This window comes from Oncorhynchus kisutch, linkage group LG11 (genome assembly GCF_002021735.2).
Source record: "Oncorhynchus kisutch isolate 150728-3 linkage group LG11, Okis_V2, whole genome shotgun sequence".
In the NCBI taxonomy this organism is placed as follows: Eukaryota; Metazoa; Chordata; class Actinopteri; order Salmoniformes; family Salmonidae; genus Oncorhynchus; species Oncorhynchus kisutch.
The window spans coordinates 75,209,374-75,225,145 of NC_034184.2; the positions used below are offsets into that span (position 1 = coordinate 75,209,374).

At 44.6% G+C, this 15,772-nt stretch overlaps 1 protein-coding gene across 7 annotated transcripts in view; it reads left to right on the forward strand.

The window, feature by feature from the left end:
- LOC109899237 (kelch-like protein 15) overlaps nucleotides 1-15,772 on the forward strand; it is a 24,703-nt gene that overhangs the window by 4,603 nt on the left and 4,328 nt on the right. For 4 of the 7 annotated variants that reach the window (XM_031835076.1, XM_031835074.1, XM_031835075.1 and 1 more), the window contains 6 exons: nucleotides 3,089-3,191; nucleotides 3,865-4,003; nucleotides 4,116-4,304; nucleotides 5,773-5,997; nucleotides 6,114-6,275; nucleotides 13,905-14,114. In XM_031835076.1, the coding sequence (XP_031690936.1) occupies nucleotides 3,172-3,191; nucleotides 3,865-4,003; nucleotides 4,116-4,304; nucleotides 5,773-5,997; nucleotides 6,114-6,275; nucleotides 13,905-14,114 (945 nt within the window). In that variant the 5' untranslated portion in view covers nucleotides 3,089-3,171. The remainder of the gene's footprint in view (nucleotides 1-3,088; nucleotides 3,192-3,864; nucleotides 4,004-4,115; nucleotides 4,305-5,772; nucleotides 5,998-6,113; nucleotides 6,276-13,904; nucleotides 14,115-15,772) is intronic. The other 3 variants (XM_031835072.1, XM_031835078.1, XM_031835073.1) reach the window with 1 other exon arrangement.

Here is a 15,772-nt window from a genome sequence, read left to right on the forward strand (position 1 = left end):
TGAAGTCTTTTTAGAGAGTATTAAAAACAATGTTCTCCCTCCTACAATGAGTCAGGGGTTAATAACACTGATACCTAAACCTAAAAAAGAAGTGCTGCTCATCGATAACTGGCGTCCAATTTGTCTTCTTAATAATGACTATAAGATATTAGCCTCACTACTTGCAAAAAGAATTAAAGAAGTTCTGGATGCAATTATTGATGAAACACAGTCTGGCTTCATGAGGAACAGACATATTTCTAACAATGTCAGACTAGTATTAGACGTACTTGACTACTCAGACCTAATAACTGAGGATAGCTTCATATTATTTTTAGATTTTTATAAAGCATTTGACACAGTAGAGCATCAGTTTCTCTTCCACTCCCTTGAGAGACTTGGCTTTGGGGATTTTTTCTGTAAGGCTATTAAGACTCTCTATGCAAATGGTAACAGCTCTATCAAATTGAAATATGGCACCTCACCTAGATTTGAGTTAAAGAGAGGAATTAGGCAAGGTTGTCCTATCTCTCCATACCTGTTTTTATTAATCACCCAACTTCTTGCAAATTCTTTAAATAATAGTCCTGTACAAGGTATTTCCATAGCTGGTAAAGAAATTATTATAAGCCAGCTGGCTGACGATACTACACTTTTTCTGAAAGACGCTAACCAAATTCCCATATCGATCAATGTGATACAATCCTTTTCCAAAGCGTCTGGTCTATATCTTAACATTAAGAAATGTGAACTCATGGCTGTCAAAGATTGTGTGACACCTTCATATTATGGTATTCCAGTAAAAGAAGAACTTACATATTTAGGCATAACCATTACAAAGGATCAGAAGTCTAGAGGCTTACTAAATTTTAACCCTCTTATTAAAAAAACCCAGAAGAAACTAAATCAATGGCTACAGAGGGACTTATCTTTAAAAGGTAGAGTCCTGATAACCAAGGCTGAAGGTATCTCTAGACTAACATATGGTGCTCTATCTTTATATCTTGACCGTAAAATAAGCAAGGAGATAGACCAGATGCTTTTCAACTTTCTTTGGAGAAACCGTACCCATTACATTAGGAAAACTGTTGTAATGAACACTTATGAGAATGGTGGACTGAATTTTCTGGATTTTACTACTTTAAATAATACTTTCAAGATCATTTGGATAAAACAATTCCTAAGAAGACCCACTTCTATCTGGAATTTTATTCCTCATCATGTCTTCTCTACTTTTGGTGGCCTTAACTTCATGTTGTTTTGCAATTATAATATTGACAAAGTTCCAGTGAAACTTTCTGCTTTTCATCGGCAGGTTTTCTTGTCATGGTCCTTAATTTATAAACACAATTTTTCTCCACACAGATATTATATATGGAATAATCGGGATATATTGTATAAAAATACCTCTCTGTTTTTAGAATATTGGTTCAGAAATAATATCCTATTGGTGAGCCAACTGGTAAATGCAGAGGGTTTTTTACTCAGTTATAAAGAATTCTTATCACTTTACAAGGTCCCTGTAACACCTAAAGATTTTGCAATTGTTTTAGATGCCATTCCCTCAGGTGTTGCTATGTTATTCAGGAACATGTCAAGACCTGACCCTCAGAGCCTACCTTCTATTGACCCTGTTGACTCATCAGTAGGAAAGATTTGTTTCTCTTTTGGTCCATTCAACAACAGAGCGATACGATCCTTGTTTCAGCAGGATGTTGTATCTATACCTTATGTCATGCCTTATTGGAATGGATTTATTGATAATATCTGTTGGAAAAAAGTTTGGATGTTGCCACAAACATACCTACTTGTTAACAAAATTAAGGACATTTCCTTTAAAATTATTCATAAATATTATCCTGCCAACCACTATATGAAGAAGTTTAAGGAAAACATCAACTCAAATTGCTCCTTTTGTAATGACCACCCAGAAACAGTTGTGCATCTTTTTTGGCATTGTATGCATGTAAGAAAACTGTGGCAAGACATCAGTAGGTTTATAATTGAACACATTTATGAAGATTTTACACTATTGTGGAGAGATGTACTGTTTGGATTCTTTACATACAATAGAAATAAGCGGAATCATTTTTATGTAATTAATTTCATTATTCTTTTGGCCAAATTTCATATACACAAATGTAAATTTACAAACAGAAAACCACATTTTCGTACCCTACAAAAAGAAATTGAACTGTATTTTAAGACGGTTAAATGCTCTACTAACAAAAAAGCTGTTAGAATTGTAAGTATATGCATGTCCCTTAAGGTCCTTGTGTAATTGTAATGTGATATTGTACCCCCTAGCTCGATTGTCTATTATTTGTAATCTATGTATGCTTGTGTTCCCTCATGTGCTTTATGTATTGATTTGTTGTTAATAAAAAAAAAAAAAAAAAAAAAAAAAAAAAAAACAGTCGTTCGCTCTGAACTACGCATGTGCAGGGCGTCATCAAAGCCACTCCTTCCATAAAAAGTTGTTTTTGACAAAAAATGAAAACTGTTGGAGTAATACTTAAGTCGTTGGCCTTTAGGTTGGCCTTTAGGTTGTGCCTTTAGATTTTGGAAAAGTGAACTAAGGAATAATTTTTCACTTCTCTCATTGACTTCTCAAACCCTGGCCTGGTCTGTTTTGCAAGAGTTCCCGGAAGTCTCCCAATGTTGCAGCTCTGGGTTTAGAAACTCTGTGGTGCTATTGAGTCTTCATGTAGGGTTGAATGGTGTCATGTGATCGATGACTTTAGGTGGTGGGCTGAAAAACGAGGGAGGAGCTGATTATTTGTGTATATGTTCCTCATACAAAGTATATTTTCACACTGTCTGCTCAGGCAAATTTGCCGAACTGCTAAGCTTAGAACAAATCAGAACTCCCGTACATACCCCTCATGATGAAAGCAGCCAATGGCCTGCTTCTATCTAGGATGTAAACACAGCCTACACATATCGCATACCTTGCAATACAATCTCCTCTTTCAGGAAAAAGTTATATTCACACATCTGACCAAACATTCTCAGTAGCTTTAGGTCTAGGCTTGGTTTGAATAATCTTTTGTATTGATTTTCAATATACAGTTTTGATGAACAATTTAATTTTGGGTTTGTCGTCCAGGTGATTCAGAGAAGGGCGTTGTTAGTTTCTCCCCGGACACAAGGGCCACTGTCCTCTGATTGGCTCGGAATACCCCCTCTGACATGCCCGTGGCCAATCAGAGGTGAGTGTGCAATGTGTGCAGTGTGTGTGTGCGGGAGTGAATAGTGTGTTTGTGCATGCATTTGTATCTGATTGTTTGTGGATGGGTTTGCTGCTAGTGTGTGACGCTTCGAACACACCGACAGAGTCATTGCATTTTGGTACACCAGAATTACATTAATTTATAATGAAACACTGCATTTGCCTTGCAGCATTGTGTTGCAGTGCGTCCAGTGTGGTGCATACTATCGAACGTATGCATCAAACTCTATGCGTAGACGGCTTGACAGAAATGGTAGCAGAAGGTGAATGTTGTGATGTTGCGTACTATTTAGCTCAAAGACGCTGTCGGGGTGTTTGAAGCGTAAGCGTGTGTGTGTGTGTACGCAGCACCCATTTCTGTGTGGGTGTGTATTTCAGTGCCTGTGTGTGCGAGAGCTGAACTGCTGAGGTGTGAATGTTGAATGTTCTTGACGTCATTCCAGAGACCGTCTTACACACACGTGTTAGAGAGAAAAACAGCAATGTGTTTGGTCTGTAGTGGTACGGATCCCTTTTGAGTGACATAGTTTTTCTACTCTTTCATCGGTCTGTGGTTGAACGGTAAAGCATTAGTACTGTCATACTACCAGTGTGTTATTGATCCCTCTCCTTACTGGAGGTAAGTATTATTAAGCTCATCCCTCCTCCTCCAGGTGTGTGATGTCGGGGGGGGAGGTGGAGGTGTACCTGTCCCAGGTTCATGATGGAAGCGTGTCCTCAGGGTTCCGGGCGCTGTACGAGGAGAGGCTCCTATTGGACGTCACGCTGCTGATAGAGGAACACCACTTCCATGTTAGCAACACACGCATACACACACATACATACACATACATACATACATACACACACACACACATACACACACTTTCACTAACATGTAATTTAATGTTATCCCCTCCTCCAGGCACACAAGGCCCTGCTGGCGACCCAGAGTGACTACTTCCGGGTCATGTTCACAGCAGACATGAGAGAGAGAGACCAGGACAAGATCCACATGAAGGGGTTAACGGCTGCCGGCTTCGGCCACGTCCTGAGGTTCATGTACTACGGTTCACTGGAGCTCAGCATGGTCACTGTGCAGGAGATACTACAGGTAACACACAGACCTTTAACCCTCTGAGCCAGGGGTATTCAACCTGGGGACTGGGGCCCCCTAGGTGTCCGTGGAGGTACTGTAGGGGGTACGCAAAAATATATTTCTTAAAGTGATTTTATTCCCCCACTGTTTTTATGAATATCGCAAACAACAAGAGAATAAATACATGATGAATTACGTACATACAGTCAAAAATATAAGAATATCTTCTAATGACATCAACTTTATTTCTCAACCCCTAATATTGAGCTTATTACTCATTGGAGCTAATTACACTCACTGGAGTATGTGACATTGAAAAAGAACCTGCTAGTAAGTCGCGGCAACTTCTTGGACCTACATTTTTTTCCAGCACATGGCTAACCTTTGTTTAACCAGTTAAACAGCTGCTATTAGAGATAATGTGTCTGAAGTGACCTTTCTAGCTAATAGACTGTTAGAGGTTACATTAAGAGTACATTTTATTTTATGAGACAATATACAGACTTTTTTTTAATATTTAAAAAATGTAGTAAATGTAAATTGGTTTTCTTTTTTAAAGAGGAATGGAAATGTAAGCGTTTTGAAGGTTATTTGCTGATTTGGACATCTAAATTGGACGATTTTTAAGGTTGTCATACGATTTGGGGTGGGGTTGCCAGAATTTCTTGCAAAACAAATGGGGTTCCCAGAAAATCAGCCAGACAAAATGGTGTCCCCGCTGAAAACGTTACTTGCGCCGAATACAACAGGTGTAGACCGTGAAATGCTTACTTATGAGCGCTTTCCCAACATTCCAGTGTTTAAAAGTAAGAAACATTTGCCAAATAATAAAGGAAATGGAAACACAACATAACAATAATGAGGCTATATACAAAGAGTACCGGTACCGAGTCAATGTGCAGGGAGGGATACGTGGTAGTTGAGTGTAGAGTAGTGTGTGCCCCTGGCTCTCCATAATTTTTTTTTTTAAACTTGTAAATTGTGCCGTTTGTGCTTAATATAAGAATTTGAATTTATTTATACTTTTACTTTTGATACTTAAGTGTATTTTAGCAATTACATTTACTTTTGATACTTTAAAAGGTATTTGGTTTTAAATATACTTAACTTTTACTCAAGTAGTCTTTTACTTGATGACTTTAACTTGGGTCATTTTCTATGAAGGTATCTTTATGAAAATTGGGTACTTTTTCCACCACTGCTTCTGACCAACTGGTGCAACTGGCCCCAGCTGACTAAGATCTGTCACTGTCTCCTCACCCTCTAGGCTGCCATGTACGTCCAGCTGACTAAGATCTGTCACTGTCTCTTCACCCTCTAGGCTGCGATGTACGTCCAGCTGACTGAGATCTGTCACTGTCTCCTCACCCTCTAGGCTGCCATGTACGTCCAGCTGACTAAGATCTGTCACTGTCTCCTCGCCCTCTAGGCTGCCATGTACGTCCAGCTGACTAAGATCTGTCACTGTCTTCTCGCCCTCTAGGCTGCCATGTACGTCCAGCTGACTGAGGTGGTAGAGTTCTGCTGTTCCTTCCTGCTGTCTAAGATCTGTCTGGAGAACTGTGCCGAGGTGATGAGACTTCTGGAGGACTTCAGCGTGGGAGTGGAGGGCGTGCAGGAGCAGCTCGACAACTTCCTGCTGGAGAACTTTGTTCCTCTGATGAGCAAACCTGACTTCCTGCTCTACCTCAGCCTGGAGAGACTGCAGGTGTGGTGGACGAACTGACCAACTGACTGGCACCCCCTAGTTAACTGTGTGTGTGTGTACCTGAACAGCTTTGAGCTCTTTAAAACAGGTGATATATTATTGTGTGTGTGTGTCAGGCGTACCTGGACAGTGATGCCCTGAGTCGGTTCCCAGAGATAGAGCTGTATGAGTCTGTCCAGGCCTGGCTCCGACACGACCGCCGCCGCTGGAGACACACAGACACTGTCGTCCAGTCTCTACGCTTCTGCCTCATGACCGCCGCTAACGTCTTCGAGAAGGTAGGACGCACACAAATAGTGTTACACGGTACACCGGTACTACGGTAGTATCACGGTACTGATGCTCATGATACCAACATTTTAGAGTACCATAGTAATGTTTCATATGATACTACCAAGTTTTTCAGCCCTGCCGATCTAAAGAACCTGCTGGCGCCTGTTATAATATGTTTATAAAGTCAGTTGAATTGAAGCAACATTGACGAGTCTCTGGTATGCACAGGTCCAATGATATCCACTTCACTTTCATGTGTATATCACGTGTTGCAGCTGTAATGAACCAGCCCCATCCCCTACCTGCCCTCACTCACCTGCTTCTCTCCGTCCGCTCTTCACATCCCCTACCTGCCCTCACTCACCTGCTTCTCTCCGTCCCCTCTTCACATCCCCTACCTGCCCTCACTCACCTGCTTCTCTCCGTCCGCTCTTCACATCCCCTACCTGCCCTCACTCACCTGCTTCTCTCTGTCCGCTCTTCACATCCCCTACCTGCCCTCACTCACCTGCTTCTCTCCGTCCGCTCTTCACATCCCCTACCTGCCCTCACTCGCCTGCTTCTCTCCGTCCGCTCTTCACATCCCCTACCTGCCCTCACTCGCCTGCTTCTCTCCGTCCGCTCTTCACATCCCCTACCTGCCCTCACTCGCCTGCTTCTCTCCGTCCGCTCTTCACATCCCCTACCTGCCCTCACTCGCCTGCTTCTCTCTGTCCGCTCTTCACATCCCCTACCTGCCCTCACTCGCCTGCTTCTCTCCGTCCGCTCTTCACATCCCCTACCTGCCCTCACTCACCTGCTTCTCTCTGTCCGCTCTTCACATCCCCTACCTGCCCTCACTCACCTGCTTCTCTCCGTCCGCTCTTCACATCCCCTACCTGCCCTCACTCGCCTGCTTCTCTCCGTCCGCTCTTCACATCCCCTACCTGCCCTCACTCGCCTGCTTCTCTCCGTCCGCTCTTCACATCCCCTACCTGCCCTCACTCGCCTGCTTCTCTCCGTCCGCTCTTCACATCCCCTACCTGCCCTCACTCGCCTGCTTCTCTCTGTCCGCTCTTCACATCCCCTACCTGCCCTCACTCGCCTGCTTCTCTCCGTCCGCTCTTCACATCCCCTACCTGCCCTCACTCGCCTGCTTCTCTCCGTCCGCTCTTCACATCCCCTACCTGCCCTCACTCGCCTGCTTCTCTCCGTCCGCTCTTCACATCCCCTACCTGCCCTCACTCGCCTGCTTCTCTCTGTCCGCTCTTCACATCCCCTACCTGCCCTCACTCGCCTGCTTCTCTCTGTCCCCTCTTCACATCCCCTACCTGCCCTCACTCGCCTGCTTCTCTCCGTCCGCTCTTCACATCCCCTACCTGCCCTCACTCGCCTGCTTCTCTCCGTCCGCTCTTCACATCCCCTACCTGCCCTCACTCGCCTGCTTCTCTCCGTCCGCTCTTCACATCCCCTACCTGCCCTCACTCGCCTGCTTCTCTCTGTCCGCTCTTCACATCCCCTACCTGCCCTCACTCGCCTGCTTCTCTCCGTCCGCTCTTCACATCCCCTACCTGCCCTCACTCGCCTGCTTCTCTCTGTCCCCTCTTCACATCCCCTACCTGCCCTCACTCGCCTGCTTCTCTCTGTCCCCTCTTCACATCCCCTACCTGCCCTCACTCGCCTGCTTCTCTCCGTCCGCTCTTCAAGCTCACCTATTCCGCCGTCAGTTTTGAAAAATATAATTTAGCCGTGATGGCGAGCGGAGATGCAGACCAAGACTCTGAATCCTCTGTTGTTAGAGTTGTACATTTGTTATTTTGGAGCAGCGCACAAAGAGAGCAGTGTTGACACACTGTATAATTTAATTGCCTGTTCTAACCAAGAGCACAGACCAGTCTGAATAGACTTTGAAAGTTCACTGTGATTCAGCCTCTGCGTGTCAGAGAGGAGCACCGCTTGGCGACAGGCATGCTGTACAGCAAAGAAAACGGCTTCTAAACGGTTAAAAACATATGACCCATATTACAGGAGATGCCTTTCTTTCTTTGTATCAGAATTCACACACATTTGATATAATTTCACAAATGTTACAGGCCATTTTAAACTAATCCGGGTTGACTAATTATTGGTTTGATAACAAACAACTGGTAACTTGACAGTAGGTTTAGGCACATCTGACACAGGAAGAAAGGAAAGGGGTCTGCTACTCATGAGATGTGCTTCAAAAGGTAGGATTCATATTGGCCTAATGGAAGCCTGAACTATATCAAATCTATTTATTTCTGGTGCTCCTTCAATTCTATTTGGTGCCAAAGTTGGGAGCAGTGTGTGTTTGTGGGAGAGAGACCGAGAGGGGTGTGTGTTTATGAGCAAGAGGGAGACGGAGATAGGGGGGGTGTTTATGAGGGAGACGGAGATAGGGGGGGTGTTTATGAGGGAGACGGAGATAGGGGGGGTGTTTATGAGGGAGACGGAGAGGGGGGGTGTTTATGAGGGAGAGGTGGAGACAGAGTGTGTGAGGAAGGGAGGGAGAGTGTGTGTCTTAACTAAAGAGTAAAGAAGGTTTAATTTCCCCTTACTGACACAATTGTATTTACATTTTTAAATGTTGGTTATTTAGCAGAAGCTCTTATCCAGAGTGCCCTACAGTTAGCGCCTTCATCTTAAGATGGCTAGGAGGGTCAACCAAATATCAGTCATAGAAAGTAAAATGTTAAGATAGCTAGGAGGGACAACCACATATCACAGTCATAGAAAGTATAATGTTCCTCAATAACGCAGCTGTCAGTGGAGTAAGAGCTAGAAGGGGGGGGGGGGGGGGGCGTGGTCAAGTGCGAGTGTGCTGGTTAAGTGTATTTTTGTCATTTGTTATCATGTTTGAAGATGTAGTCTTTCAGATGTTTTTGGAAGATGGGCAGGGACTCTGCTGTCCTAACTTCAGGGGGAAGCTGGTTCTACCAATGGGGTACCAGGAGAAAGAAGAGCTTGGACTGCGCTGAGAAGGAGCCAAGAGACCAGAGGTGACAGAACGGAGTACTCGGGTTGTGGTGTAGGGTTTGAGCATAGCCTGAAGTTAGGGGGGGTGCAGGTTCTCTTGCTGTTCAGTAGGTAGGCACCATGGTCTTGTAGTGGATGCGAGCTTCAACTGGAAGCCAGTGGAGTGTGTGGAGGAGCAGGCTGAGATGAGAGAACTTGAGAAGGTTGAAAACCAGATGGGCAGTTGCGTTCTGGATAAGTTGCAGGGGTTTGATGGCACAAGCGGGGAGCCCAGCCTACACAGAGTTGCAGTAGTCCAGATGGGAGATGACAAGTGCCTGGATTAGGACCTGCGCCGCTTCCTGTGTGAGGTAGGGTCGTACTCTACAGATGTTGTAGTACATGAACCTGCAGGAGCGAGTCACTGCTTTGATGTTTGCACAGAACGACAGGGTGTTGTCCAGGGTCACGCCAAGTTTCATTGCACTCTGGGAGGGGGACACTGGAGTTGTCAACCATGATTGAGAGGTCTTTGAGCGGGCAAACCTTTATTTAACTAGGCAAGTCAGTTAAGAACACATTCTTATTTTCAATGACGGCCTAGGAACGGTGGGTTAACTGCCTTGTTCAGGGGCAGAATGACAGATTTTCACCTTGTCAGCTCGGAGGATCCAATCTTGCAACCTTACAGTTAACTAGTCCAACGCTCTAACCACCTGATTACATTGCACTCCACGAGGAACCTGCCTGTTACGCAAATGCAATAAGCCAAGGTAAGTTGCTAGCTAGCATTAAACTTATTTTATAAAAAAACAACCAATCAATCATAATCACTAGCTAACTACACATGGTTGATGATATTACTAGTTTATCTGGCGTGTACTGCGTTGCATATAATCGATGCAACGATGATTTAACAAAAGCGCATTTGCGAAAAAAGCACAATCGTTGGACGACTGTACCTAACCATAAACACCAATGCCTTTCTTAAAATCAATACACAGAAGTATGTATTTTTAAACCTGCATATTTAGCTAAAAGAAATCCATGTTAGCAGGCTTTATTAACCAGGTGAAATTGTCACTTCTCTTGCATTCATTGCACGCAGAGTCAGGGTATAGCAAACAGTTTGGGCAGCCTGGCTCATTGCGTACGAATTTTACGTAATTATGACATTGAAGGTTGTGCAATGTAACAAGAATATTTAGACTTAGGGATGCCACCAGTTAGATAAAATACCGAACGGTTCCGTATTTCACTGAAATAATACATGTTTTGTTTTTTCGAAATTATAGTTTCCGGATTCGACCATATTAATGACCTAAGGCTCGTATTTCTGTGTGTTATGTTATAATTAACTCTATGATTTGATAGAGCAGTCTGACTGAGCGAAGGTAGGCAGCAGCAGGCTCGTAAGCATTAATTTTTTGCCAGCAACTCTTCGCAAGCACCGCGCTGTTTATGACTTCAAGCCTATCAGCCTAATGGCTGGTGTAACCGATGTGAAATGGCTAGCTAGTTAGCGGGGTGCGCGCTAATAGCGTTTCAAACGCTATCAACTACTCCACGCTCTGAGACTTGGAGTAGTTGTTCCCCTTGCTCTGCATGGGCTGCGGCTTTTGTGGAGCGATGGGTAACGCTGCTTTGAGTGTGGCTGTTGTCGATGTGTTCCTGGTTCGAGCCCAGGTAGGGGCGAGGAGAGGGACGGAAGCTATACTGTTACACTGGCAATACTATAGTGCCTATAAAGAACATCCAATAGTCAAAGGTATATGAAATACAAATGGTATAGAGAGAAATAGTCCTATAAATACTATATTAACTACAACCTAAAACCTCTTCCCTTGGAATATTGAAGTCTCATGTTAAAAGGAACCACCAACTTTCATATGTTCTCATGTTCTGGGCAAGAAACTCAAATGTTTTTACATGGCACATATTGCACTTTTACTTCTCCAACACTTTGATTTTGCATTATTTAAACCAAATTGAACATGTTTCATTATTTATTTGAGGCTAAATAGATTTTTATTGATGTATTATATTAAGTTAAAATAAGTGTTCATTCAGTATTGTTGTAATTGTCATTACAAATAAATAAATGTAAAAATCGTCCGATTAATCGGCATCGGCTTTTTGGGGGGGGGGGGGGGGGGGGGGGGGGGGGGGGTCCCCCCCAATAATCGGTATCGGCGTTGAAAAATCATAATCGGTCGACCTCTAGAGCCTAGTGACTTGGTGTATAGAGCGAAAAGGAGAGGACCTAGAACCGAGCCCTGGGGGACACCAGTAATGAGAGTACGTGATGCAGACACAGATCCTCTCCACGTCACCTGGGGGGAGCGGCCTGCCAGGTAGGATGCAATCCAAGAGTGTGCAGAGCCTGAGACGCCCAGCCCTGAGGGTAGAGAGGAGGATCGGATGGTTCACGGTGTTGAAGGCAGCAGATAGATCTAGGAGGATGAGAACAAAGGCGAGAGAGTCAGCTTTGGCGGAGTGGAGTGCCTCCGTGACACAGAGAGCAGTCTTGGTTGAGTGACCCGTCTTGAAGTGGTTAACTTCACGAAGATCGTTCTGATAGACATGCAGATCATTATGCATATATATCACAGGAGGTTGGTGGCACCTTCATTGGGGAGGACAGGCTCGTGGTAATGGCTGGAGTGGAATGGTATCAAACAAATGGCTTATGTGTTTGATACAATTCCATTTGTGACGTTCCAGCCATTGTTATGATCCATTCTCCCTTCACCACTGATGTATACTCCTTCCTCCCATTCCTCCAAATCACAGGTGAGCCTTTGCAAATACGAGCAAATCAGTCAATCTATACAGTATTATACACTGAACAGTGTGAAGTTAAATTGAATGTGTTGTATTGAGTAGGAGTGTGAATTTCAGTGACAGGTTTTTGGAGAAGGTTTAGACAACAGGAATAAGCGTCCGGGGGACGGGACGAACAGCATGATGGGTCAGTGATTTTCTACCACCGTGGTATCACGATACTACTCGGTATCATGATACTTGGCCTGCCATTGTATCATTGGTAAAATGTTGGTATCGTGGCAAGCCCACACACACACACATATATATATATATATATATATTACACACACATGTCCCTTTTTCAGGACCCTGTCTTTCAAAGATCATTCGTAAAATCCAAATAACTTCACAGATGTTCATTGTAAAGGTTTTTAACACTGTTTCCCATGCTTGTTCAATGAACCATAAACAATTAATGAACATGCACCTGTGGAACGGTCATTAAGACACTAATAGCTTACAGACGGTAGGCAATTAAGGTCACAGTTATGAAAACTTAGGACACTAAAGAGGCCTTTCTACTGACTATGGAAAACACCAAAAGAAAGATGCCTAGGGTCCCTGCTCATCTGCATGAATGTGCCTTAGGCATGCTGCAAGGAGGCATGAGGACTGCAGATGTGGCCAGGGCAATAAATTGCAATGTCCATACTGTGAGACGCCTAAGACAGCGCTACAGGGAGACAGGACGGACAGCTGATCGTCCTCGCAGTGGCAGACCACGTGTAACAACACCTGCACAGGATCTGTACATCCGAACATCATACCTGCGGGACAGGTACAGGATGGCAACAACAACTGCCCGAGTTACTCCAGGAATGCACAATCCCTCCATCAGTGCTCAGACTGTCCGTAATGGGCTGAGAGAGGCTGGACTGGGGGCTTGTAGGCCTGTTGTAAGGTAGGTCCTCGCCAGACATCACCGGCAACAACGTCGCCTATGGGCCCGTCGCTGGACCAGACCGGGCTGGCAAAAAGTGCTCTTCACTAACAAGTTGCGTTTTTGTCTCACCATTGGTGATGGTCGGATTTGCGTTTATCGTCGAAGGAATGAGCGTTACACCGAGGCCTGGACTCTGGCGCGGGATCGATTTGGAGGTGGAGGGTCCGTCATGGTCTGGGGCGGTGTGTCACAGCATCATCGGACTGCTTGCAATGACAACAAGCTCAATCGTAATGCTGTGCTTTACAGGAAAGACATCCTCCTCCCTCATGTGGTACCCTTCCTGCAGGCTCATCCTGACATGACCCTCCAGCATACAATGCCACCAGCCATACTGCTCGTTCTGTGTGAGATTTCCTGCAAGACAGGAATGTCAGTGTTCTGCCATGGCCAGCGAAGAGCCCGGATCTCAATCCCATTGAGCACGTCTGGGACATGTTGGATCGGGGGGTTGAGGGCCATTCCTCCCCAGAAATGTCTGGGAACTTGCAGGTGCCTTGGTGGAAGAGTGGGGTAACATCTCACAGCAAGAACTGGCAAATCTTGTGCAGTCCATGAGGAGGAGATGCACTGCAGTACTTAATGCAGCTGGTGGCCACACCAGATACTGAATGTTTCTTTTGATTTTGACCCCCTCTTTGTTCAGGGACACATTATTCCAGTTCTGTTAGTCACATGTCTGTGGAATGTGTTCAGTTTGTCTCAGTTGTTGAATCTTGTTATGTTCATACAAATATTTACATATGTTAAGTTTGCCAAAAATAAACGCAGTTGACAGTGAGAGGACGTTTATTTTTTTGCTGAGTTATATATATCACACACACACACACACACACTGATACTGTTGCACGATGAAGCATTCTGCCTTCCTCTATGACATCACCTCTGACTAATTCGTCCTCTCCCTCAGGTGAAGACGTCAGAGTTTTATCGTTACTCTCGACAGCTGCGTCAGGAGGTGGACCAGGCTCTCAGCTACTTCCACGACGTCAACGAGCAGCCACTGGTCGAGACGCGGTCCAACCGCATCCGCTCGGCCCGACCGCAGACTGCCGTGTTCAGGGGCATGATCGGACACAGCATGGTCAACAGCAAGATCCTACTGCTGCACAAACCCAAGGTACGATCCTACTGCCGCACAAACCCAAGGTACGATCCTACTGCCGCACAGACCCAAGGTACGATCCTACTGCCGCACAGACCCAAGGTACGATCCTACTGCCGCACAGACCCAAGGTACGATCCTACTGCCGCACAGACCCAAGGTACGATCCTACTGCCGCACAGACCCAAGGTACGATCCTACTGCCGCACAGACCCAAGGTACGATCCTACTGCCGCACAGACCCAAGGTACGATCCTACTGCCGCACAGTCCCAAGGTACGATCCTACTGCCGCACAGACCCAAGGTACGATCCTACTGCCGCACAGACCCAAGGTACGATCCTACTGCCGCACAGACCCAAGGTACGATCCTACTGCCGCACAGAGACAAGGATACAGCCGCTTGGTTCTGTGTTGGTACCAGAGGAGTACCAAGGCTCCTACTGAAGAGCCACTGGGTGTTGAAACTTGTTACAGCCATGCTCTAATATGTCAGGTTTAATGTCTATAATGTAACATTACACACTCATTATACACGTCTTTATAATGTGTCTGTGTGTCTATAATGTGTGTCTGTCTATAATGTATCTAGATCTATAATGTGTCAGTGTTTTTAATGTTTCTATAATATCTACAATATCTAATGTGCCTACAATATCTGTCTATGATTTGTATAATATGTATATAGCTGTGTTAAAAAAAAGAAATATTTAACCAGGTAAGTTGACTGAGAACACATTCTCATTTACAGCAACGACCTGGGGAATAGTTACAGGAGATGAATGAGCCAATTGTAAGCTGGGGATGATTAGGTGACCATGATGGTATGAAGGCCAGATTGGGAATTTAGCCAGGACACCAGGGTTAACACCCCTACTCTCCTACACCCCTACAATAAGTGCCATGGGATCTTTAGTGACCACAGAATGTCAAGACACCCGTTTAACGTTCCCATCCGAAAGACAGCACCCTACATAGGGCAGTGTCTTTTTTTTTTTAGACCAGAGGAAAAGGTGCCTCCTACTGGCCCTCCAACACCACTTCCAGCAGCATCTGGTCTCCCATCCAGGATCAATCCTGCTTAGCTTCAGAAGCAAACCAGCAGTGGGATGCAGGGTGGTAATACCCATACTAACATACTGTATACTACATACTTAATGAATACATACTATTTTAGTTTACTGTAAACAAACAGTGTCTTTTCAGTTGAGTGTACTAGCTTTTCGCCTGTCTACTGGAAGTTGATGCTGTTATGCAACTTCTTTCTAGCTTGTTAGCATGTCTAACAAATTACTAGATGGACATCTTACAACTTCATTAACAATGTCCATTGAGAACGCACAACGATTACACCACTTAGCTAAGATAAGAATGACGTGAATAGTAAAGTCAATAAATGCTAGATAGCATATAGTTAATTTATATCCAAGTTTGGTGTATTAGTAGCCAACTAACGAGGTAGCTAGCTAACGTACCGGTACATACAAGTAACTGCTGTAATGATATGTGGTCCGTAAGGCTAGCATAGCTAACAAATTGTCACCCAGCATAACGTAACATATTTGAAAAGTCCTTACTTTCTTATATTGCTCAATTCTTAACAATTGTCATTAGTTAAAGCAATGAATTTGTATTCGCTCTCGTCGTACTACGGCTGTATATTTTCAGACATT